Source organism: Geotrypetes seraphini, chromosome 3 (genome assembly GCF_902459505.1).
Source record: "Geotrypetes seraphini chromosome 3, aGeoSer1.1, whole genome shotgun sequence".
NCBI classification, from domain to species: domain Eukaryota; kingdom Metazoa; phylum Chordata; class Amphibia; order Gymnophiona; family Dermophiidae; genus Geotrypetes; species Geotrypetes seraphini.
The window spans coordinates 36,934,712-36,962,245 of NC_047086.1; the positions used below are offsets into that span (position 1 = coordinate 36,934,712).

At 43.6% G+C, this 27,534-nt stretch overlaps 1 protein-coding gene across 4 annotated transcripts in view; it reads left to right on the plus strand.

Moving 5' to 3' along the window:
- Nucleotides 1–242: 242 nt before the first annotated feature.
- KLHL32 (kelch like family member 32) overlaps nucleotides 243–27,534 on the plus strand; it is a 226,804-nt gene continuing 199,512 nt past the window's right edge. For 2 of the 4 annotated variants that reach the window (XM_033939689.1, XM_033939693.1), the window contains exons 1-2: nucleotides 243–387; nucleotides 11,686–11,866. In XM_033939689.1, coding sequence (XP_033795580.1) covers nucleotides 359–387; nucleotides 11,686–11,866 — 210 coding nt within the window. In that variant the 5' untranslated portion in view covers nucleotides 243–358. Of the gene's footprint in view, nucleotides 388–907; nucleotides 1,393–9,471; nucleotides 9,561–11,685; nucleotides 11,867–27,534 lie in introns of those variants that run through there. The other 2 variants (XM_033939690.1, XM_033939692.1) reach the window with 2 other exon arrangements.

Here is a 27,534-nt window from a genome sequence, read left to right on the forward strand (position 1 = left end):
AGGACTTGAGGTGTTTTGGGTTGCAATATTTCTTGTAGGATCTCTTTACACTTTTGCAAGCAAGTCATTTTGCGTGGTTAATGCTTTCACACCAGAACTGGGCATTCGGCAGATCAACACATTACTGACACCTGGGAAAAAACTACTACCCTGAAAATCCCCAGAAGAAAGAGAAAGTCAGGAGAAGGCTACAAATGCAGAATTGTAACCTCGGCAGGGAGAGCTGGGTGGGGAAATGTTCCTAACCAATCAGAGAGGGTGGAAACAGGGAGAGGCGGAGTCATCAGTCCTATAAGAAAAAAGAAAAGACCGGAGCAGGCGCTAAATCTGTGCTGGAAGACTGAAGAGTCAGGAGCGCATGAATGGACTGTACAAAACAAGCACAAGGTATAGAGCTGTTTGGGGACTTTGCTTATTTGGGGTCGTTATAGTGAGACTAAACTGGGGGTCAGTACTGTTGCGGAGAAGGAAGGCGGCCGAGCCTGTGGCGCCCGGCATCGCCGCGCCGTGCGCCCCTCCCCCTCTCTTCGCCGCTCGAGCGTCCCCCCGCCCCGCGAACCTCTTAAAATGTTCGCTGGCTGCAACTGGGTCCTCTACCTCCAGTTCGCGCCGGCCTCGGCTCCCTTCTGACGTCACTTCCTGGTCGCGGGACCAGGAAATGACGTCAGAAAGGAGCCGAGCAGGAAGTGGAGATGCTGCTTGTGTCAGCGGACGTTTCAAGGGGGGCGTGGCGCCACTCCCCCCGAGACTCGCCCCGCCCCTTTCACTATGCTACATCTGGGAGTTGCAGCTTGGCTAAGGTGGTGGAGGGCAGACTAACGACCTTGGGCTTTTTTTTTTTTTTCCCCTCCTTCCTTTTGCCTATTTGGAATATTTTTGAGGATTGCTGCCGCTGTTTATAGACTCTGAAGTGAGCGTCTTGAAGCCTTATTGATTAGATCAGGACTAAGAGTTTTTTTTTGCAAATCCAAAGGGACCTGTCCTACAAAGGGCCATAAACTCATGGGGTTATCAAGAAGTTTAGGGAACTATTTTTAATCCTTTTGTTTTCTGAACTAAAGCATCAAGGATCATCAACCATTAACCAATGGGATTCCAGCGGTGGGTCAAATGATCCTAAGTTCCAGGCACAGTTAAAGCCTCGCATATGGTGTCAGGAGTGAATTTTCCAAAACCAGGTATCAAATCCACTAACGGATCCAAGGCCAGAATGATTAACACATGGACCTTTGAAAGCACTCTTGAGAGGGTATTATGATTCTGTGAGGTGAATAATGGAGCGGATGTAAACTCAACAGGATGCCATGGAACATTGACTATGCCACACTCCGGAGTAACAAAGGCTTATACTGGTGGGCCTCATGCGACTACTGGGAGGCTCACATTTGGGAAGTATGTTTAGAACCTTGTATCTGGATTGCAAAGGGTAGAGGTGCACAAAGAAACAGAGATGGGAGATGGATATCATAGGAACTTGGGTGAATTGGACCAAGTTGGGTTCAGACCAAGTTGGGTACAGATGATCTACTGCTTTTTTTTACATTGAGCAGGTGATTCTATTTGAAGACTCAGGCTGGCAGATTGGCTAGTGGGCTACATGAACATAACAATAGCCTTCTGGGGTCAGACCAATGGCCCATCAAGCCCAGTAGCCCATTCTCACGGTGGTCAATCCAAGTCACAAATATCTGTCAAAAACCCATATAGTTACAGCATTCCATACCACTGATCCAGAGCAAGCAGTGGCTTCCCCCATGTCTATCTCAACAGCAGACTATGCACTTTTTCTACAGGAACTTGTCCAAATGTTTTTTAAAACCAACTACATTAACTGCTCTTACCACATCCTCTGGCAACACATTCCAGAGTTTAACTATTCTCTGAGTGAAAAAATATTCCTCCTATTGGTTTTTAAAGTATTTCCCTGTAATTTCATCAAGTGTTCCCTAGTCTTTGTAATTTTTGATGGAGTGAAAAATCGATCCACTCATACCCATTATCCCAGGACAAGCAGGCAGCATATTCCCACACATGGGTGACGTCACCGACGGAGCCCCGCAGCGGACAGCCTCGAAAGCAAACTTGCTTGAAGATCTCGAACTTTCGAGTGCTGCACCGCGCCTGCGCGCGTGCCTTCCCGCCCGAACTAGGGGGCGCATCTCCTGAGAGGATCCTCAGTTCGTTTATTTCCGCGGAGACAAGAAGACACGTTTTCTTTCTCTGCAGCATTGCCTTCTCATCACCGCGGCTGTTTCTTTAATTTTAAGTCGGTCGCTGTGTACATTTATTCTTTTTATTTTCTTTTTACTTATAAAAAAAAAAAAAAAAAAGTTATTCTTTTTTCCTTTCAGTTCGGCCGTCGAGCTTTGGGCCTAGGCCTAGGCTCCTTCGTTCGACACGGACTTTATTTTTTCCATGTCCCGGCCTCTTACCGGGTTTAAACGCTGTCGACAGTGTAATCGGGTGATTTCGGTCACCGATCCCCACTGCCGTTGTTTACAGTGCCTGGGTTCCTCTCATTCCCCAGAAGATTGTCATCGCTGCTTTACCCTCACTCCACGAGCTTTTCGGCGGCGTTGTGCTCAATTTTTCCAACTTTTTGGTATGGAGCAATCTTCGGAGCCGGCCTCGACCGGGGCGGCTGCACCGGTCTCGAAGGCCTCGACTCCGACGACTTCGACGCCTGTGGTCTCGAAGGCCTCGACCCAGACTCCGGCTGGAGTTTCGGTCTCGAAGGCCTCGACCTCTTCTCCTTCGTTGACTTCGAAGACGACGACTTCCACGAAGCCTTCTACGGGGGGTAAGTCTCCGAGTTCTCTTTCAGGTGCCGTATCCAAGAAGCCACCAGAGTCCTCGGCGCGACCATTTTCAAAGCGTACCTCCAAGATAAGGGAATACTCACCTTCGAGGTCGCCCTCTTCGGAGCGTACTGCTGCACATACGAGGTCAGAACCTTCTGTCTCGGTGCCGATGCTGGAGGACATGTTAAAATCTATCCTCACCTCTCAAATTACTTCTTTAGTGGCTCAACTGGTCCCGTCCTCGACCTTGCCTCGAGTTGACCAGCCTGTGACTCAACCGGAGCTTCCAGTCTCTCGAAGCCGATCCCGGACACCGAAAAACATTTCTTCATCGGAGTCGTCTCCGGGCTCACCTCCTCCGAAGCATCGGTCGAAACATTCGAGACATGGGACCTCCAAGCTTCGGAGGGAATCTTCGCCGTTGGATACCGAGGCTTCTTTGTCTCGTTCTTCGAAGACGAAGCAGGGTTCTCGACATCGAGCCTCCACTCGAAGCCCTTCTCGATCCAGAACCCCATCGAAGCCAGTCCGTCGGGACAGTTCTCCACATACCTCGACTCAGTCTGTGCCTCGTACACCGGGTACTTCTCCATCCAGGGGTCTGAAGAGAAAACATTCTCTTACTCCACTTCACAGTACAGCTTCTTCTCCCACTGTGCGTATGGAATCAGACATTTCCACATACTCTAGAGAGGATTCTCCATCCTACTCAGTACAACACAAATCTCGCAGTGGCTCTCCTGAAGAATCATCTGACCCAAAATCAGTTTCTTTTGCCAAATTTATCTTTGATATGGGCCAGGCCCTCAAGCTGGACCTTCATTCAGACTCTAAATATACTCCTGAGTACTTGGCGGACATGGAGCTTCCCCATCCTCCTAAAGAGTCACTCAGATTGCCTATGACTCCTGTTCTCCAGCAGACCTTCACTCGCAATATGGAGACTCCTTATTCTATCACTGCCATCCCATCTAAATTGGAATCTCGTTACAGGACGGTTCCATCTAAAGGCTATGAAAAGTCTCAACTCTCTCATCAATCTCTGGTAGTAGAGTCATCATTGAAAAAAGCACATCCCTCCAAAATTTATGCTTCTGTCCCTCCTGGTAGGGAAGGCCGTACCATGGATAAATTTGGGCGACGTTTATACCAAAATTCTATGATGGCAAACAGAGTTTTGAATTATAATTACATTTTTACGTCCTATTTCAATCACTTTTTAAAGATTTTGTCTTCCTTTTACCCAGACATCTCTACTAATCGTCTTTCAGAATTTAAAAATATCCTTAAGACTCTTTCACAATTGAGACTTTTCATGCTACAAGCCTCCTATGATGCCTTTGAACTCTCGTCTAGAGTCTCAGCATTTGCAGTAGCCATGCGTAGATTAGCATGGTTGAGGATAGTGGACATGGATCCTAACCTTCAGGATAGATTGGCTAATCTTCCTTGTCAAGGGAATGAATTATTCGATGACTCTATTGAGGCAGCTACAAAGCGTCTTTCAGAACATGAGCGTTCTTTTGCTTCCCTCATCCGTCCAAAACCTAAACCTGCACCAACTAGAGGTTTCAAACAAACTCCACGTCGCTATCCACTAAAAACAACTCCTGCTTTTTCTAGACCTCCTGCTCGTCGTCCTCCTCCTCAACAACGACAACAAAAATCTCAGACTCCTGCTAACACTAAGCCTGCTCAGTCTTTTTGACAATCTCAACTTGAGCATTCAAATTTCTCTATTTCCAAATTCTCCCCTCCCCATAGGGGGTCGCCTGTCCACATTTTATCACCAATGGGAGCTCATAACATCAGATCTCTGGGTCCTTACCATCATACGAGAGGGATACTCTCTTCGACTCCTTCAGGTGCCTCCAGATCGCCATCCAAGAGAGTGTCTTTCAAACCAGTCGCATCTTCCTCTTCTTCTCCAGGAAGCTCGAGCTCTTCTTTCTCTTCGAGCAGTAGAGGAAGTCCCTCTCTCCCAAAGGAACTCGGGATTCTACTCCCGTTATTTTCTAGTTCCCAAAAAGACGGGGGATTTGCGACCGATTTTGGATCTCAGAGCTCTCAACAAATTTCTAGTCAAAGAGAAATTTCGAATGCTCACTCTGCCAACTCTGTATTCTTTGATGGATCAAGGGGATTGGATGTGCTCCCTCGATCTCAAAGAGGCCTATACTCATATCCCTATTCATCCAACATTTCGCAAGTACCTCAGATTCCAAGTGGGAAATCTTCATCTTCAATACAGAGTTCTCCCCTTCGGACTGGCTTCTTCCCCCAGGGTTTTCACAAAATGCCTTTTGGTTGTAGCTGCAGCTCTTCGCAACCAGGGTCTCCAAGTATTCCCATACCTAGACGACTGGCTCATCAAAGCTCCCTCTCTTACAGGGGTTATTGCAGCGACCCAACAGACTATTCTTTTTCTACAAAGTCTGGGATTTCACATCAATTTTCCCAAATCTCAGCTGACTCCTTCTCAGTCTCTCCAGTTCATAGGAGCAACTCTGGACACTATCAATCTGAGAGCATACCTTCCGCAACCACGTCAGGATGCACTCATTCAAATTTCTCAACAATTTTTCCAACTTCCCACTGTTCCAGCAAGAAAAATGATGATTCTGCTCGGTCACATGGCCTCTACAGTTCATGTGGTTCCTTTTGCCAGGCTTCATCTTCGCATTCCTCAATGGACACTGGCATCGCAATGGCAACAATCAGTGGATCCACCAACTCGACTGATTTCCATCACTCCTTCTTTAAAGAAGTCTCTCCGTTGGTGGATGCTCTCTTTGAATCTTTCAAAAGGTTTACTGTTTTACCCTCTTCCTCATCAAAAGGTCCTCACAACCGACTCGTCAATGTACGCATGGGGAGCCCATGTGGACGGTCTTTGCACTCAGGGGCTCTGGAACCAAGCAGACCGGAGGTGTTCTATAAATCTGTTGGAACTCAGAGCGATATTCTATGCTCTCAAAGCTTTTCAACATCTACTTCACGACATGGTGATTCTAGTACGTACGGACAATCAAGTAGCCATGTATTATGTAAACAAACAGGGAGGGACAGGATCTCATTCCCTTTGTCAAGAGGCTCTGAAATTGTGGCAGTGGGCGATTCCCCGCAACATCTTCCTCAGAGCAGTTTACATTCAAGGTCAACACAACTGTTTGGCGGACAAATTGAGTCGTCTTCTACAACCTCACGAATGGACACTCAATTCTCCTACTCTTCGCCAAATCTTTGCCCGTTGGGGTACTCCGCAGATAGACCTGTTTGCATCACCTCTCAACTTCAAACTGCCTCAATTTTGCTCCCGCATCTACACTCCTCAACGTCTCGAAGCGGATGCGTTTCTCCTGGACTGGAGGAATCAGTTCCTTTATGCTTTTCCTCCGTTTCCTCTAATTCTCAAGACTCTGGTCAAGTTGAAATCAGACCATGCCACCATGATTCTGATAGCTCCTCGGTGGCCCAGGCAACCTTGGTTCTCCCTTCTACTTCAACTCAGCACCAGGGAGCCTCTACTTCTACCAATTTTTCCTTCTCTTCTCACGCAGAATCAAGGAGCTTTGCTTCATCCCAATCTACAGTCTCTACATTTGACAGCTTGGTACCTTTCTCTTTAACAGACTTTTCTCAATTCTCTCCGTCTGTTCAAGAGATTTTACTTGCTTCCAGAAAACCATCCACTAGACAATGTTATGGTCAAAAGTGGACAAGATTCTCTGCTTGGTGTTCTACTCATAATCTACCTCCCAAAGCTGCTTCATTGACATCAGTTCTGGACTACTTACTTCATTTATCACAATCTGGACTTCAGACTACATCTATCCGAGTCCACCTTAGTGCTATTGCTGCTTTTCATCAGCCTTTGGATGGAATATCCCTTTCTGCACATCCTATGATTTCTCGTTTTATGAAAGGCCTTCTCAATATCCATCCTCCTCGTAAACCACCTCCTGTGGTTTGGGATCTCAACGTTGTTTTAGCTCAACTTATGAAACCTCCTTTTGAACCACTTGACAAAGCTCATCTTAAGTATCTCACTTGGAAAGCTGTGTTCCTCATCGCTCTCACTTCTGCTCGTCGTGTCAGTGAGTTACAAGCGCTAGTAGCTGATCCACCTTTCACAGTTTTTCACCATGACAAGGTTGTTCTACGTACTCATCCTAAATTCTTGCCTAAAGTCGTTTCAGAATTTCACATCAATCAGTCCATTGTTCTACCTGTATTTTTTCCAAAGCCTCATTCTCACCCAGGAGAGGCGGCTCTTCATACCTTGGACTGTAAACGTGCTTTGGCCTTCTACCTGCAACGCACTCAACTTCACAGAACATCTCCTCAACTTTTCATATCCTTTGATCCAAACAGATTGGGTCGTCCTATATCGAAGCGTACCATCTCCAACTGGATGGCTGCGTGTATTTCTTTTTGTTATGCTCAGGCTGGTCTTCCTCTTCGAGGTCGAGTGACGGGCCATAAAGTTAGAGCTATGGCGGCATCTGTAGCTTTCCTCCGATCAACTCCTATTGAGGAAATCTGCAAGGCTGCCACTTGGTCCTCGGTTCATACTTTCACCTCTCATTATTGTCTGGATACTTTATCCAGGAGGGATGGCCAATTTGGCCAATCTGTTTTGCAAAATCTTTTTTCGTAAATTGCCAACTCCCTCCATCCCCTTTTCCTTAGCTTGGAGGTCACCCATGTGTGGGAATATGCTGCCTGCTTGTCCTGGGATAAAGCACAGTTACTTACCGTAACAGTTGTTATCCAGGGACAGCAGGCAGATATTCCCACAACCCTCCCACCTCCCCTGGTTGGCTTCTTGGCTAGGTATCTGAACTGAGGATCCTCTCAGGAGATGCGCCCCCTAGTTCGGGCGGGAAGGCACGCGCGCAGGCGCGGTGCAGCACTCGAAAGTTCGAGATCTTCAAGCAAGTTTGCTTTCGAGGCTGTCCGCTGCGGGGCTCCGTCGGTGACGTCACCCATGTGTGGGAATATCTGCCTGCTGTCCCTGGATAACAACTGTTACGGTAAGTAACTGTGCTTTCTGCTCCACTCTGGATTTTGTAGACTTCAATCATATTTCCCTTCAGCTGTCTCTTTTTTTCTAAGCTGAGGAGCTCTAACCTTTTTAGTCTTTCCTCATATGAGATGAGTTCCATTCCCTTTATCATCTTGGTCGCTCTTCTTTGAACTTTTTCTAGTGCTGCTGTATCTTTCTTGAGCTAAGGAAACCAGAATTGAACGCAATACTCCAGGTGCGGTCGCACCATGGAGCGAAACAGAGGCATTATAATATCTTTAGTCTTGTTAACCATTCCTTTTTAAATAATTCCTAGCATCTTTTTTGCTTTTTTGGCCACCTCTGCACATTGGTTTCATTGTATTGTCTACAATGATATCCACATCCCTTTCTTGGGCGCTAACCCCCAAGGTGAACCCTAGCATCTGGTAACTGTGATTTGGGTTATTCTTCCCAATATGCATCACTTTGCATTTGTTCACATTAAATTTAATCTGCCACTTGGACGCCCAGTCTTCCAATTTCCTATGGTATGCCTTCAATGTTTCACAATCCGCATGCATTTTAACAACTTTGAACAGTTTAGTGTCATCTGCAAATTTAATCATCTTACTCGTCGTTCCAATTTCCAGATCATTTATAAATAAGTTAAATAGCACCGGTCCCATTATGGATCTCTGCGGCACTCCACTGTTTATTCTCTTCCATTGAGAAATATGACCATTTAACCCTCTCCTCAGTTTTCTATCCAATAACCAATTCCTAACCCACAACTAAACTTTGCCTCCTCCTATCCCATGACTCTTTAATTTTCTCAGGAACCTCTCATGAGGAACTTTGTCAAAAGCTTTCTGAAAATCTAGATACACTATATCAACTGGCTCACCTTTATCCACATCTGTATTCACACCTTCAAAGAAGTCGAGCAAATTGTTTGTCTACATGTTCTACAATTTTATTTTTTATAATTGTTTCCACCATTTTGTCCGATACTGAAGTCAGGCTTACAGGTCTGTAATTTCATGGATCTCCCCTGGAACCCTTTTAAAAAAAATCGGCATAACATTGTCCACCCTCCAATCTTCAGGTACTACAGATTATTTTAGCAGCAGATGATTTTAGCAGCAGGTCAGCAAGTTCCATATTTTGAATTCCTTTAGTACCATGGGATGTATACCATCCAATCCAGGTGATGTACAACTTTTTAACTTGTCAATTTGGCTTAGTACATGGTGGGAGACCTGGCCTGTTCCTGAAGGAGAGGCAAAACACGGTGAAGAAAGTGCCGGGAATATGCAATTTTTCTCTGTAAATGCTTGGAATCAGTGATTTCTCTATGCAAGCTGATGTAATTTGGGGGGGAGGAGCCAGCAAGTTAAAAACCGTGAATATCGAAACCGTGAATGCTGAAACCGCGAATACTGAGGGCGAAGTGTACTGCTTTTGTGCTACATATTTGGGAATTTGATAGTTTATTTTTTCTTGCTGACTACGTAGTTATTAAACACTTTTTTTTTTTTTTTTTTATTCTTATGTGTGATGTTTATTTTTGGGTATCCTGTATTCGTCCAGGTACTGTATATTTTTTTAATCCACCGTTTTTCTTGTGCTGTTTTCTTACATGACCATCTCTGCTTTCAGTTTTAGCTGGAATTCCCACATGTTCCTCCTCAACTTAAGTACCAGTAAACAGAGTTGACTTGGAAAATGCCGTCTGAGATGTGCCTCAGGTAATATACATTGTGCATTGATTTTAGAATAATTCAGTCCTTTATAGCCTGCAGGTCACTGAGCCAATTGGTAGTTTATTAGGCATAAGTTGGCATCTTTTACTGATCTTCGGGGTTTAATATTTAGGCTAAGCTTTTTAAAAAATCACTGGCCACTTTGGTAAAAGTTGCAGTGTTCATAGTATTCTTCTGAGCATTGGAGGTTTTACTGCAGTGGCTAGCAGCCTGTTGGGGCAGGAGCTATTCCCACTCATTCTTCCTCCGCAATACAAAATGGCCACCGGGAGCTCATGAGATTGCTGCTGGAAGTCCCAGTGGCCATTTTTATTATGGTGTAAGAATGAGTGGGAATTGCTCCTGCCCCAACGCTCTGCTAGACCACCAGGAGATCGCTGTAGGCCTGGGGGGATATCTGTCTCGCTAGGGAGGGAAGGAGCCCCTGCTGATGTTCCGGTTGTGTGCAGATGGGATGCGGGCGCTCCTCTGGCTTGGAAGGGAGCAATAGCTGATGTACTAGTATCTGATATGTAGAAACTAATCTTATGCCCTAATCTTACGGTTAGGGCTCTTCAGATTGGAAAAGAGACGGCTGAGGGGAAAGATGAGTGAAGTAGAACAGGTACAAGTGGATCGACTGTTTTTGTTTTTTCTTCACTCCGTCAAAAATTACAAAGACAATCGAAGTTATAGGGAAATACTTTTAAAACCAATAAGAGGAAATTTTTTTTCACTCAGAATAGTTAAGCTCTGGAACACATTGCCAGAGGTTGTGGTAAGAGCGGATATCATAGCTGGTTTTAAGAAAGGTTTGGACAAATTCCTGGAGGAAAAGTCCATAGTCTGTTATTGACACCGACAGGGTGGAAGCCACTGCTTGCCCTGGATTGGTAGTATGGAATACTGCTACTCTTTGGGTTTTGGTCAGGTACTAGTGACCTGGATTGGCCACCGTGAGAACGGGCTACTGGGCTTGATGGACCATTGGTCTGACCCAGTAAGGCTATTCTTATGTTCTGAGAACCCACCTGACCATGCAATTGCTAGGAGATGTTTTGGGAAGCTCTAATATGGCTAAACTTGGGTAAAATCTAGGTCTAGCTCCACTTGCCCAGATGTGTAAATATGTATTTACTCTAGAGTCTTGACCAATGTCATTTTTTTAAATGTAAATTTTTTTTATATTGAAATGTGGTGTCAACAAACAAATAAACAGCGTGATACAAGTACATCAGTTTTAAGTAAGCCATCCACTTAGTCTACCCATTCCTCCTATTCAAAGTATGTACTAATCCCTCCTCCCATTGAAATCTTGGTACATAATATCAATCAACAAACCCAACAGGCACAATGTACTTTTGCGAGGATGGGGTGCAGGCAACAGACTGATTATGACCCCCCCACCAAAGAACCTGCCCCCTAAATCCCTACTCAAGGAGGAGTAGCAAGCCAACTTGATTATAAACTAAACTCAGTCTGGAACCTGGACTCTTAGGGCCCCAGGACTAACTAAGGACTCCTCCCTCCTCAAGCAATCTCCTCCCACCCCAACAAAAGATCAAGCTAATGAGCAGAGTGGCTCGGGCTGTTCCAACCTAAAGAGTTTACGAACCAGCTGTCATATGGAATGTGAAGTAAAGTTCAGTATAAGACTACGCCCCCTGGGATTTAGAGACTTTAAGTAATAATCCCAAATAAGGAAAGTGTCGCCTCTTTACTTGACCCTCTACTTCCCACACCTCCCAAATAACCAAAGTATGGACCTGGGCTCTCCAATTCCAAAAGGAGGGCGGGTCTGGGGAATTCCAATGTTGTAAAATACTTTTGCGCACCAGGAGACACACCTTATGACAGAAGAAAGTTCTGCCTTTGGGCAGATCACAAAATGACCTTGGGAAATCAACACTTAACTTCTACCATGCCTGCTATTGGGCAGCCTACTAACAAACGCAAGTACTGCACCACTTTAGTTCAGAACACCTGAATATGCCAGCAATGTCATGTTTGTTTGTTTTTTAACATTTTTTTAATGAGATACAAGGGAAGTAGTTGAGCAGTTTTATCCATGAATACCTGCATCTGAACCTTGCTGTGTTGATGTAATTCTTTGTTCCTTTGGTGTTTGCAGTATTCAGGAAATGTTAACAGGTCAGAGGCCTTGCCAGTCAAAGTCGCATAAAGATGCTGTCCTGGCAGCTCTGAACCAGCAGAGGAATGATGGAATACTCTGTGATGTCACACTAGTTGCTGAAGAACAAAAATTTCATGCCCACAAAGCGGTCCTGGCAGCATGTAGTGACTATTTTCAGGTAAGTTCAATGCACTTTTCCATGTTCATTATTTTGCAAAAGTAGCAATGTTATCTAGAGCAGTGATTCCCAACCCTGTCCTAGAGGAACACCAGGCCAATCGGGTTTTCAGGCTAGCCCTAATGAATATGCATGAGAGAGATTTGCATATGATGGAAGTGATAGGCATGCAAATTTGCTTCATGCATATTCATTAGGGCTAGCCTGAAAACCCAATTGGCCTGGTGTTCCTCCAGGACAGGGTTGGGAACCACTGATCTAGAGAACAGTTGTAACATATGATATGCATTATTTATAAATTATTGTAAAGGTGAGGGGGAAGTCAACATCTTTAAAGTTATTAATGAAACAATCTATTTGAAATACAATTTATAAGCAACCTTTTTAATGTTTTATTTTCAAAAGTGCTTTTATAAATGTCAAATCTCAATCATACCTGTGGTTTCTTCCTCTCTAGATTTTCAAAGTTGGGTTTCCTACCCAACCTTTTGCTATTAAGCTTCTAAGTGCTTCCTGGGTTGGAGAAGGCTGTCTGTGTCTTAGCTCTACCTATCAATTGGCATGAAAGATCAAAAACCCAGTACAAATACTTTCTCAAGGCTTTCCATCATGGATTATTGAAATATTTTGACTTTTTTTTTTTGCTTTTCCCACTTACCCTACCCAGCTCTGCAATCTCGAGTTGTGCTTTGAAAGTTGGCCAACAAGTGCTGCCCTATCAGGGGCTATCAGATCGTTTTAGAGATGGAAGCTAAAACGGAGGGTTTAGTCTGGCTCTCTTGCAAGATAGTATGCTACTATTAGAATGAACCCTTTTGTTTCCCATATTTCAGAGATCATCTTTTTTTTTTTTTTTAAATATCATGTTTATTAAGACAAGAAACAGTTGGACAGCCACTGCCGTCTACAGCACAAAAGAACATTACAGGTGCAAAAGAAACCATAGCAGATAACGTGTAAATCCAAACAGAGGAACAAAATGCGTTTTCAAAAATATACAAGAACATGTGGTTGGGATTGTAAGTATACAGGAATATGGGGTATCGCACACCTGTAACAAGCGTATACCAAGCAGGAAGAGAGGACAGTGGACGGACCAATGTCCCCCGTCTGTAATTTCTATTGAGAGAAAACAGCAAAAACTAGGATCCCAAAACGATCCCTCTTATCTTCATAACATACGTATCCCAATCAACCAATTATACCACCATTCATACCACATTCAACTCAACAAACACACATATAATTATGTTCCTTAAGAGAATATGAACAAAGGCTAAGCGGTATCCAAATATGCAAGAGCCAACGCAGGGAAGGGTACAAAATACAAGTTGTAAAATAAACATAGTCAGAAATGTTCAATGCAGGGTTCATGTCTACAGTTCAACTAAGCAACCTGGGCTAAGGTGTCCCTCCAAAGTGAGCAATAAAGTTTCCGAGGGGGCTGGGGTCGAGAGGCATAAGTGTCCAGTTCAAAACGTGCCTGCATATGCATCCGTGAGATCCACATACTGTATGTCGGTACTTCTTCAGCTGCCCAGTATTTCAGGATGAGTTGTTTGCCCAGAAGGATCGCGAGTAAGAAATACTTATGAGCAGGAAAGTCCAGGCCCTGTTGTTTGAGATCAGTAATATCTCCCATCAACAGTGCAGATGGGTTCCAGGGTATTGTGCACTGCATGATGTTCGCTAAGTAGAGCTTCACAGAGTCCCAGAAATGTAGTTTGGAACAAGCAAAGAATGAGTGTACATAATCGCCCCTATGAGAATTACATTTGAGACGAATATCATTGCGCCACAATCCCATATGATATCCCCGGGCTCTAGTGATATATGAGCGATGCAAAATTTTATATTGTGTTTCCTGCAGGCCCGAGGCCCTCACATATAGGTAAAGTGTTTGAAAGAGGAGCCGGAGGTCATGAATAGAAACAGATAGTCCAAGCTCTGTGGACCACTCTCTCCCGAGTTATCTCTCCCCATTTTATACCATGTAGAAATCTTATTGGAAGCAGTGGGTGTGGAGAGGAAAACCAGATCCAAAAGGCCGTAATTCCATCTATCCCCATGAGCATGTACTAAAGAGTAATAATAGTGGTGAATTTGCAGAAAAGTATACATGTGTGGGTGGTAGTCGCCAAGAGATCCGCATCTGTGCCAGACATGGAAACTCTCCCCCTCCCATAGCCAGGACATCTCCCAGTGTCGTGTTGCGTGCAGTGCGGTCTCTCAGGCCCGCCAGTCCTCCCACACCAGAAGCAAAATCAGGGTTACGAAGAAGTGAAAGAAACGGGGAAGCAGTAGGCAAACGATTCTGTAAGACACGCCACCATCGCCATGCCCGTCTGAATGGAAAGAGGAAGGGCAGAACAGCGGAACGAGGCTTAGCGCCCCTACTCCCCGTTCCATGGAGAAAGGAAGAAAAGGACCAAGGTAAACAGCAATCCTCAAGTAAAGATTCAGGGGAATAACGGCGCAAGGATACCAACTGCTCATGAATCCACCGAAGGAGCGCGGCTACATTATATATTCTGAGGGCGGGCAGGCCCAGGCCACCTCAGTCTCGACTCTGAAAGAGCTTAGTGGTGTTGATACGTGCTTTTTTCCCCCTCCAGACAAAGGAGCAAATAATGGTTTGATAGGCTCGTTCATCTGAATGAGAGATCCAGACGGGTATAGTCTGCAGGGGGTAGAGCAGTTTCGGGAACATCACCATTTTGACTAAAGCCACACGCCCAAAGAGTGATAGAGGCAGCGATTGCCATTTAAGACAGAGCGTTTTTATCTGACCAATGACTGCAGAAATATTAGCCTCGTATAGTTTGCGCGGATCCCTATAAAGCATGATACCTAAATATTTCAATTTTCCGGGGGCTATACTCACACCCAAGTCTCTACACCAGTGCTCCGCTGGCAAACCTCCCAGCAATAGAGCCTCCGTTTTGTCAAAGTTGATTTTCAGACCTGAGAATACACCATAGTCTCGAATTATGGACATCAAGGTAGGCATATTCTGGTCTGCATGGTTGACGTACAAAAGCATGTCATCAGCGAACATGCTTATACGGAACTCATTTCTACCCACCGAGAGGCCCTCCAGCTGGGTATCCTGACGAATGCGGGCTGCCAAAGGTTCGAGCGAAAGAAGGAAGAGAAGGGGCGAGAGGGGGCAACCCTGACGAGTTCCCCGACCCAAAGGGAAGGGTTCAGAAAGGTCGCCATTCACTAAAAGCTGGGATGTAGGTTGATGATACAGAGTCTGTAGCCATGCGAGAAAGTCTCCATGAATCCCGAAGCGAGCGAGCGTCCGAAATAAATGGGGCCAGGAGACCATATCGAAAGCTTTCTCTACATCCAGGCTGGTGATGAGTGCTCTATCCGATGCGACATGGGGATGTTGTAACACTGCCAGAACTCTCAAAAGATTCATAGACGCGTGCCTACCGGGTACAAACCCGACTTGATCTTCGTGTATGAGTGAAGGTAAAAATTTATTTAGACGCGCCGCCAGGATACTGGCCAAAAGTTTCACATCCTGGTTAAGAAGTGAGATAGGGCGGTACAATCCCAAAGCGTCAAGTGGGCGCCCAGGTTTAGGGAGAATGATTACGTGCGCCCTGTTATGGGAGTCACCCCGGGGAGTGGAGCTACGGAGTCCCATAAAGTATTGTTGTAAAGAGGCCAGAGCCGGAGGGTCTAGTAACTTATAGAATTCCGGGCCAAAGCCATCAGGGCCCGGCGCCTTGGCCAATTTAAGCTTTTTGATAGCAGCCTATACTTCCTCTCCGGAAATAGGACCATTAAGAGCGAGAGATTGGTCTTCCATCAGGGAGGGCAGACAAAGGCTCCGGAAAAATTTATCACTGGCATCCGCGTCATAGGGTTGCGCTGCATACAGGTCAGTGTAGAATTGCACAAACTGCTCTGTGACTGCTGATTGAGTGACATGCATGACGCCCCTTTTGTCTTTAATAGAAATAATAATGTGACGAGCCTTGTACGGGCGCACCAAATTGGCCAGCAACCTCCCCGTCTTGTCCCCCCAACGGTGTAGTTTATATTTGAACAATAGATATTACGGCTTGCCCTTTGCTCTAAGAGACGATTAATCTTTTCTTTAACATCGCACATGGCTTTTTTTGAAGCATCATCGAGTCGGGAAATATGAAGAGACCGAAAACCAGCCAGGTCCCGCGACAGAGCCAGTAGTTCCCCATCCCTTTTTTTCTTCAAGGACGCCGAGTAGGCCAGAATGTGACCTCGCATGACTGCCTTGGCCGCCTCCCAATACACAACGGGGTCTACATCCGCTGCTGAGTTAGTGTCGTGAAATTCGGCCCATCTCTTGTGAAAGAATTCTCGAAATTCCACAACCTTGTAAAGGAAAGGAGACATCCTCCAGATCCGGCTCGTAGCTTGGGACCCAAAATTTAAGTCTAGGCTCAAAAGGGCATGGTCAGATACTAATGGGGCCGATAGGCTCGCAGCCGATAGAGACGGAAATAGAGAGGCCGAAATGAGAAAGTAATCGATTTGAGAGTGAGACGAGTGGGGGTGAGAGTAGAAAGAGAAATCTAGGTCAGTCGGATGCAACGTGCGCCAGGAGTCTATTAGTCCTAGCTCTTTAAGAAGGAAATGCACCCCTTTGGTAAAATGTCCCTTTGGAGCTGGTTTAGCCGGTCTGTGGTCCCACTGGGGGTTTGCCACAAAATTAAAGTCGCCTCCCAGTATAATCGGCTGAGGTAAAAATGGCGCCAAATGGCCCACCACTGATGTGAAAAAGGAATGAGAGTAAGTGTTGGGTGCGTAAACATTACACAAAACTAGTGGCTTGCCCCATAGTTCCCCTACTAGTATAAGAAACCTCCCGCTGGGATCATCATGCTGACTATGTAGATGGAAAGGTATGTTCTTATGGACGAGTATAGCCACCACACATTTTCGTGTAGTAAACGGTGCAGAGTAAACCTGGCCCACCCAACCCCTATGCAGCTTCCCATGTTCCACTGCACTCAGATGGGTTTCCTGCAGAAATGCTATGTCCGTGTGTTCGCGCTTGAGATATGCCAGGATTTTTGTACGCTTAATGGGCGAATGGATCCCATCTACATTCAATGATTTAACATGCAATTGTACCATAAAACAAACAGCAACTCATATAATGTGCAGTATAAAACCATAGGGCGAGCGGGAGAGGCCGTCCCAGCCTATGCCTCTCCCCACTCAAAAGATACAGATCTGGCGTGCTCGAGCAAAAATAATGGTTCATCATGTGTATTCTCATACATACGCCCATACCTTCTTCAGACATGCCCCCCACACAAACCCGATACAACCAGTACAGCCATACACACAGTCCCCCAAACATTCTATCCCACCCTCCCTTACTCCCTCCCTCCCTCCTCCCATCCCCAGCACGGAAAGCCATGCTAATTCAGAAAATAGAAAACAAAAACATTGAAACAACTCCAGGCCATGCCCCCAACAGGTAAAGCCTGCAAAACAGACAGAAATACTAGCAATAAATTGTAGCCGTGGTAAGGCCCAGGAAGCCAGAGATCTAAAGTGTAGTGAGATATGCCTTAAGGGGTTTGCTGGCTCAGGCCGTCCCCTGATCCCTCCCTCCCCCCAATTCCGAAGCAGAAAACATTAGATTTTACAGGAATTAGGGGAGCAATGCTTAATGTTATATCCACAGTTTAGGAAAGCAGTTGGCACCCTCATATCAGCTCTCGCCACCTCCGACAGCAGGTCATTACAATAAGCAAATCTCCGGGAAGTCGGATAAGAGATGCACGTTCATAACGCTCCCTGGGGAGGGCGCCTCGTGCCCCCAAAGGCCAGATAGCCCCAGCAAGGCGCAGGGGAAGGCACACCACAGGCCTCAGAAATCCCGTTCATCCCCGCTGAGAGTCAAAATCCGGTCGCGAGTGACCAAGTGCGCCAAAAGTAAGAGGCTCCCACGGCACATCCGGGAGAGGTAGGTGATGAATCCTCGAGGAGCAGGATATAGATATACCCCCAGATGGTCCTTGCTTGTTCTCCACTTTGCTAGCAGCAGTTATAGCTCCATAGTTCCCCAGCATTGCTATTGCGGTTACCATATGTGAGACGTGTCAAGCAACAGTCATGCCGACCCCGGTTCCGCCCGCATGGGCGCCGGTAAACTTTGCATGAAATGCTCAAGTTCAGACGGTGTCTCGAAGTACTGGATCTTATTGTTGAAGGAGACACGTGCTCTGGCCGGGTACAGCAGAGACACCCATATGTTTCGTTGGTAGAGGGTGTTGCAATGCGGTGCCATTGCCCTGCGCCTCGATGAAACCTGTGGGGAAAAGTCTTGAAAGACTAGAATTTTCTGCCCTTCGTAAGTAAATCCTGTCCCACGGTGAAATCGGGCGAGAACGCGCTCTTTCTGGGCAAAATTGAGGAAGCGAGCGAGGACAGGTCAGGGCCGCTGTTCATGTTCTCTCCTGGTCCCCACCCGATGGGTGCGCTCGATGATCACTTTCTCTCCCGGGGCGTACATCTCCATTGCAGCCGTGAGCCATGTCTCCAGGCATGCTCGCAGATCGACTTCTCTGATATTATTGGGCATGCCGATAAATCTTAAGTTATTCCTCCGGCCCCTATTCTCGTGATCATCGAGTCGCTCAAAACATGCTGTTTTTGCAGTTTCCAAAGAGCGCAAACGTTCTTCAAAGTTTGCGATGCGATCTTCCTGCTGGGCCATTCTGTCCTCCACTCGCTGTATCCTGCCCGCGTGGGTTTCGAGTGTTTCCCGAAAATCCTCCATAAACGTTTGAATTTTTGCAAGTTTATCTTCCATTACAAGAGTAAGCGATTTGGTAAGTTCCTGTATAGCCGCTTCTTGAATTGTAAACATCGGCACCTCATGGCCCTCCGCCATCTTTGTGTCTGGGAGTTTTGCTTTACCCCGGGTGTCCCGTTAAGCTCTCGCCGTCATTCCGAGCGTGGATTTCCCAAAAAAAGTTTCAGGGGCGCCCGACAACCCCAAGAAGTCAGCGGGGTGGAGGGGAGGAAGATAGATGGGCAAGTTTGTGCTAGAATACAAAGTTTATGGCAGCATGGCCCGGAGCTGTGCAGAGGCACGTCCGATCAACGACTCGGCATCACGTGACCCCCAGAGATCATCTTTATTTGATATACTGCCAATCGGATCCAAATATCTTAAGTGGTTTACAAACTCATGGATGGGAGAGGGAGGAGACACAGCAGATGGCACAAGTTAAATACATTTTTTAAATAAAAAGAAAATGCAGACAGATACTTTACCTGCCTTACAGTGAAAGATTAGAGAAACTGGGCCTTTTCTCCCGCGAACAGAGAAGATATGATCGAAACATTCAAGGTACTGAAGGGAATAGACTTGGTAGATAAGGGCAGGTTGTTCACCCTCTCCAAGGTAGGGAGAACGAGAGGGCACCCTCTAAAATTGAAAGGGGATAGATTCTGTAGAAATGTAAGGAAGTTCTTCTTCACCCAGAGAGTGGTAGAAAACTGGAACGCTCTTCCAGAGTCTGTCATAGGGGAAAACACCCTCCAGGGATTCAAGACAAAGTTAGACAAGTTCCTGTTGAACCGGAACATACTCGGGTAGGGCTAGTCTCAGTTAGGGTGCTGGTCTTTGACCAGAGGGCTGCCACGTAAGTGGATTGCTGGGTATGATGGACCACTGGTCTGACCCAGCAGCGGCAATTCTTATGTTCTTAATACACACCACCTTGATAGCTTTTGAACTTGCAGGCAGTATATAAGAAGTTAAATATTTAGTAGTTTATTTATTAATAAACGGGCCCTTTTACTAAACTATTAGACACTAACATACATCTAATGTAGCAAGAAATGGAAGTACTATGGACATGCTGCAGCATCATGCAGTAATTTGAGTATGTATAAGTCCCAACCACATGCCAAATAACTTTTTGTATTTTATTTTGAGGGGGGTGTATTGGGGCGGAGAAGGGGTGTTTCTGCAGGGTTCTACTCAAGTATTTTTTTCATACGAAAAAAGACCAGAGAACTCCATACAATTCTAGACCTCTGTTCTCTTAACAAATATTTGGTAAAGGAGAAATTTCAAATTGTATCTCTAAGATCCCTATTACCTCTCTTGGACAAGAATGACTGGCTATGTTCTCTAAATCTCAAAGAAGCCAACACACATTCTTATCCTCTTTTTTTTTTTTTTTTTTTTTTTTGAGTGGGAACATTCCATTTCCAATACAGAGTGCTATGTTTGGACTGTCTTCAGCACCCAGAGTATTCACAAAATGCTTAGTAGTAGCTGCAACAGGTTTCAAGTATTCTCCTACCTGGACAACTGGGTTGATAAAGGCCCAAGCACCTCAACATGCTCAGCAAGCCTTGAATGCAACTGTTCAGCTCTTAGTTGACACAAATCTAATCTACAATCCATTCTCTTCATTGGAGCACTTCTGGACACAACCCAAGCTTGAGAGCGTTTCTACCACAATGACTCGACACTCTTGATTCATATCTGACAGAAGGTCTCCTTCCTTAGACATATTGCAGCACGTCAAATGTGTCTTCTAGGTCCTCTACAGCTCAGAATACCTCGGACACAGTAAAATTGCAAACCTATGCTTGTTTCTCTTGTGGTCTCTTTAATAAAAATGATGTTCAAAAAAAAAAGAATACCTCGAACACTTGACCCAGTGGTCTCAATCCACCGATAGGCTATCCCAGAAAATACAAGTGACCTTAACACTTAACCATCACTGAAGGGATTGATAACAGCCAATCTGTTACAGGGGCCTTCTCTTCCATACGCCACCACATCAAAATAATATTAATGGATGCTTTCATGATAGGTTGGGGAGCTCACCTTGATGGTCTCCATACTCGAGGCAACTGGAATCCGTACAAGAGAACTCTCCAAATCAATCTCTAGAACTTCGAGCAATCTGTGATGCTCTATGCATATTCCAAGATCGCCTTCTCAATCAAGTAGTACTTCAAACAGACAACCAAGTAGCCATGTACTACGTGAACAAACGGAGGCAAAGGATTTTGCCCACTTCACCAAGAAGCGATCAGAATTTAGTCTTGGGCAATCCTTTTGCAATATATTTCTCAAAGCAGTTAAGCAGGATCCTACAACCTCGGTGGTCACTCAACTTAACCATTCTAAGGGAAATGTTCACTCACTGGGGGACTCCAGAGGTGGATCTCTGCTTTTCCCCACAACCACAAACTTCCTACCTTCTGTTCCAGACTCTTCAGTCCTGATCACCTAGTCTGATGCTTTTCTCCTCAACAGGACAGATTCCTTTTATGCTTTCCTTTCAATACCATTAGTCAGGAAAACTCTACTCATACTTCACGAAGAACATGCCACCATAATCCTCATAGCACTATGGTGTCCACGTTAAACTTGGTTTTCTCTCATACTGCAACTCAGCATACAGGAACCCATCACGCTGCCACTTTTTCCAACATTGCTTACGCAGAATGAGAATTCTCTTCCATTCCAATCTACACTAGTTGGTGCTCACAGCATGGTATCTATTTCCTAACCGTTAAGATACTTTTGCATTATCTGTACCAGTGTCGGCCATCACTGAAGCTTCTAGATAATCTTCTATACAGCACTGCTATCATTTCAAGTGGACTCAATTCACAGTATGGTGTAATCTCCTCTCACTGGACCCAAGCACTTGTCCTCTCTCATCTTTTCTAGACTGTCTTCTGTACCTTTCCAGCTTGGGCCTCGAGACTAACCTCAGAGTTCCTCTTGGTGCTATCAGCACTTTGAATGCACTACTAGCTAAAAAACCACTGTCTGTACATCCTTTGGTTGCTAGATTCATGACAGGCCTTTACCATACCAAGCCACCTCCAGTGGCATGGGACCTTAACATTGACCGCTTCTCTCAAAACATCTCACTTGAAAAGTAATATTCCTTGTATCACTTACATCTGCACGCCAAGTAAGTGGGCCAAATGCTTGTATCTTATCCACCTTTACACAGCATTCTACCACGATAGGGTGATTATTCAGACACATCCCAAGTTTCTCCCAAAGGTCATTTCAGAATTCCACTTAAATCAATCAATTGTACTTCCTGTCTTTTCAAGGCCACACTTGTACCCTGGCAAAGGAGCACTCCATACTTTGGATTGTAAACGTGGCCTTGCTTATTACTTGGATCGGACCAAACCTCACAGGATTTCTACACAACTGTTCCTCTCATTGAATCCTAACAGACTTGGAGCTCCTGTCACCAAATCAAATTAGGATTTCTTGATCACACTTTTCAAGTAAAGGTTCAAGGCTGTTTATAAGACAAGTCTCTTGGGGAAATATCTACAATTCAAATGTAGAAGAGGGTTACACTATTATAGCAGGGAAAAGGTTACAAGACACTAAAGATGAGAGAGAGAGAGTATTGCAAAAGAGAAGTAGCCATCTCATATGGCTGGCAGACTATCTCCTTTTGCTATGCTCAGGCTAGGCTGATGCTGGAAGGCCGTGCCACCGCACATAAAGTTAGAGCAATGGTGACTTCAGTAGCTCATCTACGCTCTACTCCCATTGAGAACATCTGTAAAGCAGCTACCTGATCCTCAATACATACCTTTATATCCCATTATTGTCTGGAGAATCCTTCCTGATGGAACAGTCGGTTTGACCAAGCAGTTCTTTTTTTTTTTTTTTTTGTTCAATAAATTTTTATTCAGTATTTTAAAAAATACAAGGAGCAATTCAAATACATAAAAGTAGTATAACATTTTGCATTAATATACAGTTAATTATAAAGGCCCATATTATTAAGAAAAGCTTAGAGTATTGGATTTGTTTGTGGTGATGTATGACAATAGAAAGTGAAACAGGACAAAGTAAAAATTGAAAGAGAGAGGAAAAAAGAAGAGAGAAAGGAAAAAAAAAAAAAATTTTTAAAGAGAGGAGAAGACAGGAGTGTCTACATAGTAGAATGTACATATGAATCTAAAAATGACCAGGGTGATTTTTTGTTTTTCCAATTCATGGATTTACGGAGTGAAATTTTATTTTCATATGCATATGATTCAAATCTGTGGTACATACATAGAGAGTTCCACCAAAAAGTATAATCTAATAACGAAGATGATTTCCAATTTTTCAGAATATGCATGAGAGCAGTCACAAACATGGTATCAATGAGTTTAGGAGGACAATTTGATTGCGCGAAACAGGGGTGTTGAGATCGAAGGATTATAATGTCCATAGAAATCTCTTCTGAGCAATTGGTGATAGATTGTATGGTATTCCAGATTTTGGACCAAAAAGATCGGACCAGAGTACAATGGAAGAACATATGATCAAGAGTTCCTTCCTCTTTCAAACAGTTCCAGCAGATAGAATCTTGTTTTAATTTGGCTTTCCACATACGAAATGGGGTCCATATTGCATTCCACATTACAAAGAGCATTGATTGTGAAACTCTAGAAGATAAAAGTGGGCGGTTTGTTGAAGACCAAAAGAGTTCCCAGTCAATGTCAGAAAGTGGAATGGTTATTATATTATCCCAGTGTTTCATAGCATGATATGAGAAAGTGAAGGATTGGTCTCTTAGAATATTATAAAAAAAAGATATAGCTTTCCCTTTTGATAGAGACCGTAAAGACCAATGGTAGATAGTATTTTTAGAAGATATGAAGTCATATTGTATCTGTACAGAAGACAGTATTTCATCGAGTATGATCCATTGTGAATAAGCAGAGGATGTTAGTAGGTATGTGGAGCAAAGTATATCAAAAGGGATTAGTTTATTAAGAGTATATAATTGATGAACAAACCATATACCTGTCCGTTGCCACCGTTTCCATGAAAGGGATTTGCCTTGGTTTTGGATATTGGGATTGTTCCAAAGGGACATGAGTGGGCTAACACTAATTGAGATATCAGCTATTTTATCTAAATGATGGAGAGCATGCTGCGTTGAATTCAAAAGAGAGTATTTTCTCAAATGTCTGGGTATTGATATCGTTAATAGGCAAGAGATGTGTAAAGGTTTGCATAGAAAACATTCCATTTCATACCAATTAGGGGGGTCTTGAGAGAAGGAGTCATTGACCCAGTAAGCTCCATATTTAGTTAATGAAGCAATATAGTAGTGGTAGAAATCTGGAAAGTTAAGACCACCGTTAATTTTAGAGGCCTTCAGCTTGGCTAGAGCAATTCGAGGTTTTTTCTTGTTCCATATAAATTCAGATAGCTTCTTATTTAGCCAATGGAAAAATGATTTCTGGCATAAAAGAGGAAGCATTGAGAGGATGTAATTAATTTGAGGTGCTAGGGTCATTTTGATGGATGCTATTCTACCCCACCAAGACAAATAAAGTGGAGACCACCTAGATGTAGTGTTAAGAACTAAATTTTTGATTTTGGATATATTAAGATCTTGAGCAAAGTCTGGATCTTTGTGTATTAAAATCCCTAAATATTTCACAGCTTCATTTGACCATGTGAATGGAAAATTAGCCAAGTCTGATTGAAGAATGTTATTGTTCAGAGGAAAGATTTCTGATTTCTCCCAATTTACAGAATATCCTGAGAAGCTAGAATATTGTTTGATGATATGTATAAGATGAGGGAGAGAAGATTGAGGGTTCCTTAGAAAAATTAATACATCATCAGCATATGCTGCTAGTTTGAAGTCTCGATCAGAGGAGGGAATACCATTAATTAGCGGGCATTGTCGAATAGCAGAGAGAAGAGGCTCCAACACTAAATTGAACAATAGTGGTGAGAGAGGACAGCCCTGTCTAGTGCCTCTGTGAAGGGGAAATTTATTGGATAAAGAGTTATTAATTAGAATACGAGCATTAGGACTATGATATAATGTTTTTATCCATTTCGTGAAAAATGATCCAAAGTTATACCATTTTAGGACACTGAAAAGAAAAGACCACTCCACTCGATCAAAGGCTTTTTCAGCGTCTATAGCTAGGCCTATTATTGGGTCTGTCATTGTTTTAGCATGAGCATTGATGTGGTGAAAAAGTCGTAGGTTATCTCCTATATATCTTTGTTTAATAAATCCCGTTTGGTCTTTGTGTATAAGATGTGGAATCACTATGGTGAGTCTTAATGCAAGTAACTTTGCCATTATTTTATAATCTAAGTTAAGGAGAGAGATGGGACGGAAGTTTTTGACCAAGGTGGCGTCTCTGTCAGGTTTAGGGATTACAACGATGGTGGCTTCTGTGAAATTAAATTGTTTATCTGGAGAGGAGTGGAGGAAATCATAGTATGTAAGGAGATGAGGAGCTAAGATGTTTCGAAATAGTTTATAAAATTCGTTAGTAAAACCATCCGGACCTGGGGCTTTTCCAGTTGGTAGGGAAGATATAGCAGTTTCTATTTCTGTTATGGTTATCGGAGAATCTAGTTCCAATTTAACAGGCTCCGATATGGTCGGGTGAGATAAGGAGGAAAGAAAAGAGTCTATATCTGATTCAGGAGCCACAACTTCAGATTTATATAATGAAGTATAAAAATTTTCAAATTGAGAAGAAATTGAAGATCTGGTTTTGACTAATTGTCCTAATGAATTTTGGATAGATGTGATATGTAATCTTTTGGATTTAATTTTAAGGTATCTGGCCAGTGGACGACCCATAAGATTATCCCCCATATAGTGACCAGAATTGGAAATGAAGATATCTCGTCTGGCTGTGCATGAAACTAAAGTATTATATTCATATTTAAGTTTTTGGATATGTTGGAGAATAGTTGGGTCATGTAAGTGATTAGACATATGTTGTATTTCTAATGTTTTAATAGCGTTTTCTAATTCTTTTTCTTTTTTCATGGACTGTTTTTTTTTCCAAGAGGCAATTTTTATCAATTCACCTCTAAGGGTTGCTTTATAAGCTTCCCAGATTATGGAAGGGCAAACTTCAGGATCTTTTGAGTTATTTTTGAAGAATTCTAATGTAAATGAGTTGATTTTTTCAACAGTTTCTTCATCCAAGAGTAAGGCGTTGTTTAGTCGCCAAGAAGGAGATTCATTACGTGGAGCCGAAATAGAAATATATAAAGAAATGGCAGCATGGTCCGTAAGGGAGATTGGATGTATACTAGTATTAGTAAGGTCATGAATGAGAGAGGAGGATATAAGAAAGAAATCAATTCTCGAGTATGTATTATGTGGTGGTGAAAAATGTGAATATTCTCTACCTTTCGGGTGAAGTAGTCGCCAAGGATCTACAAGGGAGAAAGCATCTTTTAGGGCCTGTAGAGCTGTGAAAGACTTGGTCTTGGATGGTTTACAGGAAGAAGATCTATCAATATACAAGTCTTGGATTTGGTTAAAATCTCCACCCAATATCAGAGAACAAGAACTGAATTCAATTAGTGCTAGTTGAATGTCTCTAAAAAAATCCGGGTGATCTTTAACCGGGCCATAAATATTGAGAAGAACAAAGTCTATTGAGTGCAACGCAGCATGTACCAGACACCATCTTCCCTCCATGTCTGTTTTAATTGAATGAATAATGGGAGAGAGTTTATCTTTAAGAAAGATTGAAACACCATTTTTCTTTTGATAAGTCGCAGGGGAGTATATATGAGCAGAGTATCCCTTTAGTTGAAATTTCGTGGCGGCAGCAGATGGGAGGTGAGTTTCTTGTAATAAAATTACATCTGGATGTTTATTGGACACATAATTGGATATCTTTTTTCTTTTAATGGGATGATTCAGGCCATTCACATTAAAGGAAAAGACATGTAGGTCAGCCATAATATATGATTTGCGTTGGAGAGATATGCAGTATATCACATTTGTCGAGAGAAGATATCTGATATATTAGTGAGATAAGGTAGACACTCCTGTCTAATAAGAAAAGTAGAAAAGACATTAAAATAAGAAAGAAGAAAATAGTAATGACCTCATAATAAGCAGTTCTTAAAAAAAAAAAAAAGTTCCATTTTTAAAATGCCCCCTTCATTCAGCCCTTTCTGTTTCACTAGGCTAGCATGTGACCCTAGCAGCTAGGAAGTCCCATGTGTGCGAATATGCTACCTGCTTGTCTTGGAATAAAAGCAGCGTTACCATTTTTAAAAAATAAAAAAGCTACTGTTAGACAAATTACAGTAAACGAACTGGAGGAAAATAAACTGCAAAACCTCACCGCAGTATTGGAAGATTCAATGTCTGAAGTTAGAGAGAGCTACCATGATTGTAAATTTTGTCTTTGAGCAAGACTTATCGTTGGTTATGAAATTATACTTCAAAAAAGGCAGAACTCCCTTTTGTAGTCAGAAACTGTGGCTTTAGCCTGATGTTACCAAATCCACACAGAAACGTTGTGGAGAGTTTCTTGCTATGAGAGAAGAAATTGGGAGCCACTTATCTCTTAGCTTATCCCTGTAAATGTGTCATTAGATAATTGGATGTAAAATATCTTTCTTTCTTCCTGAACATTTAAGAACCTTTTTATTTGTCAAGGGGTTGACCAGTAGTACGGCTAGAGGCTCAAATTATAACCGTGGAAATTGGTCCGGACGGTTTTTCCAATGACATTTACCATATTCTTTCCCCCAGTCTGTGCGGTCCTTTGCTAGCCTATTATAATACTGCTATCACTTGTGGCTCTTTTCCTTGCTGTGCCAATGAGGCTCTTATTACTTTATTGTT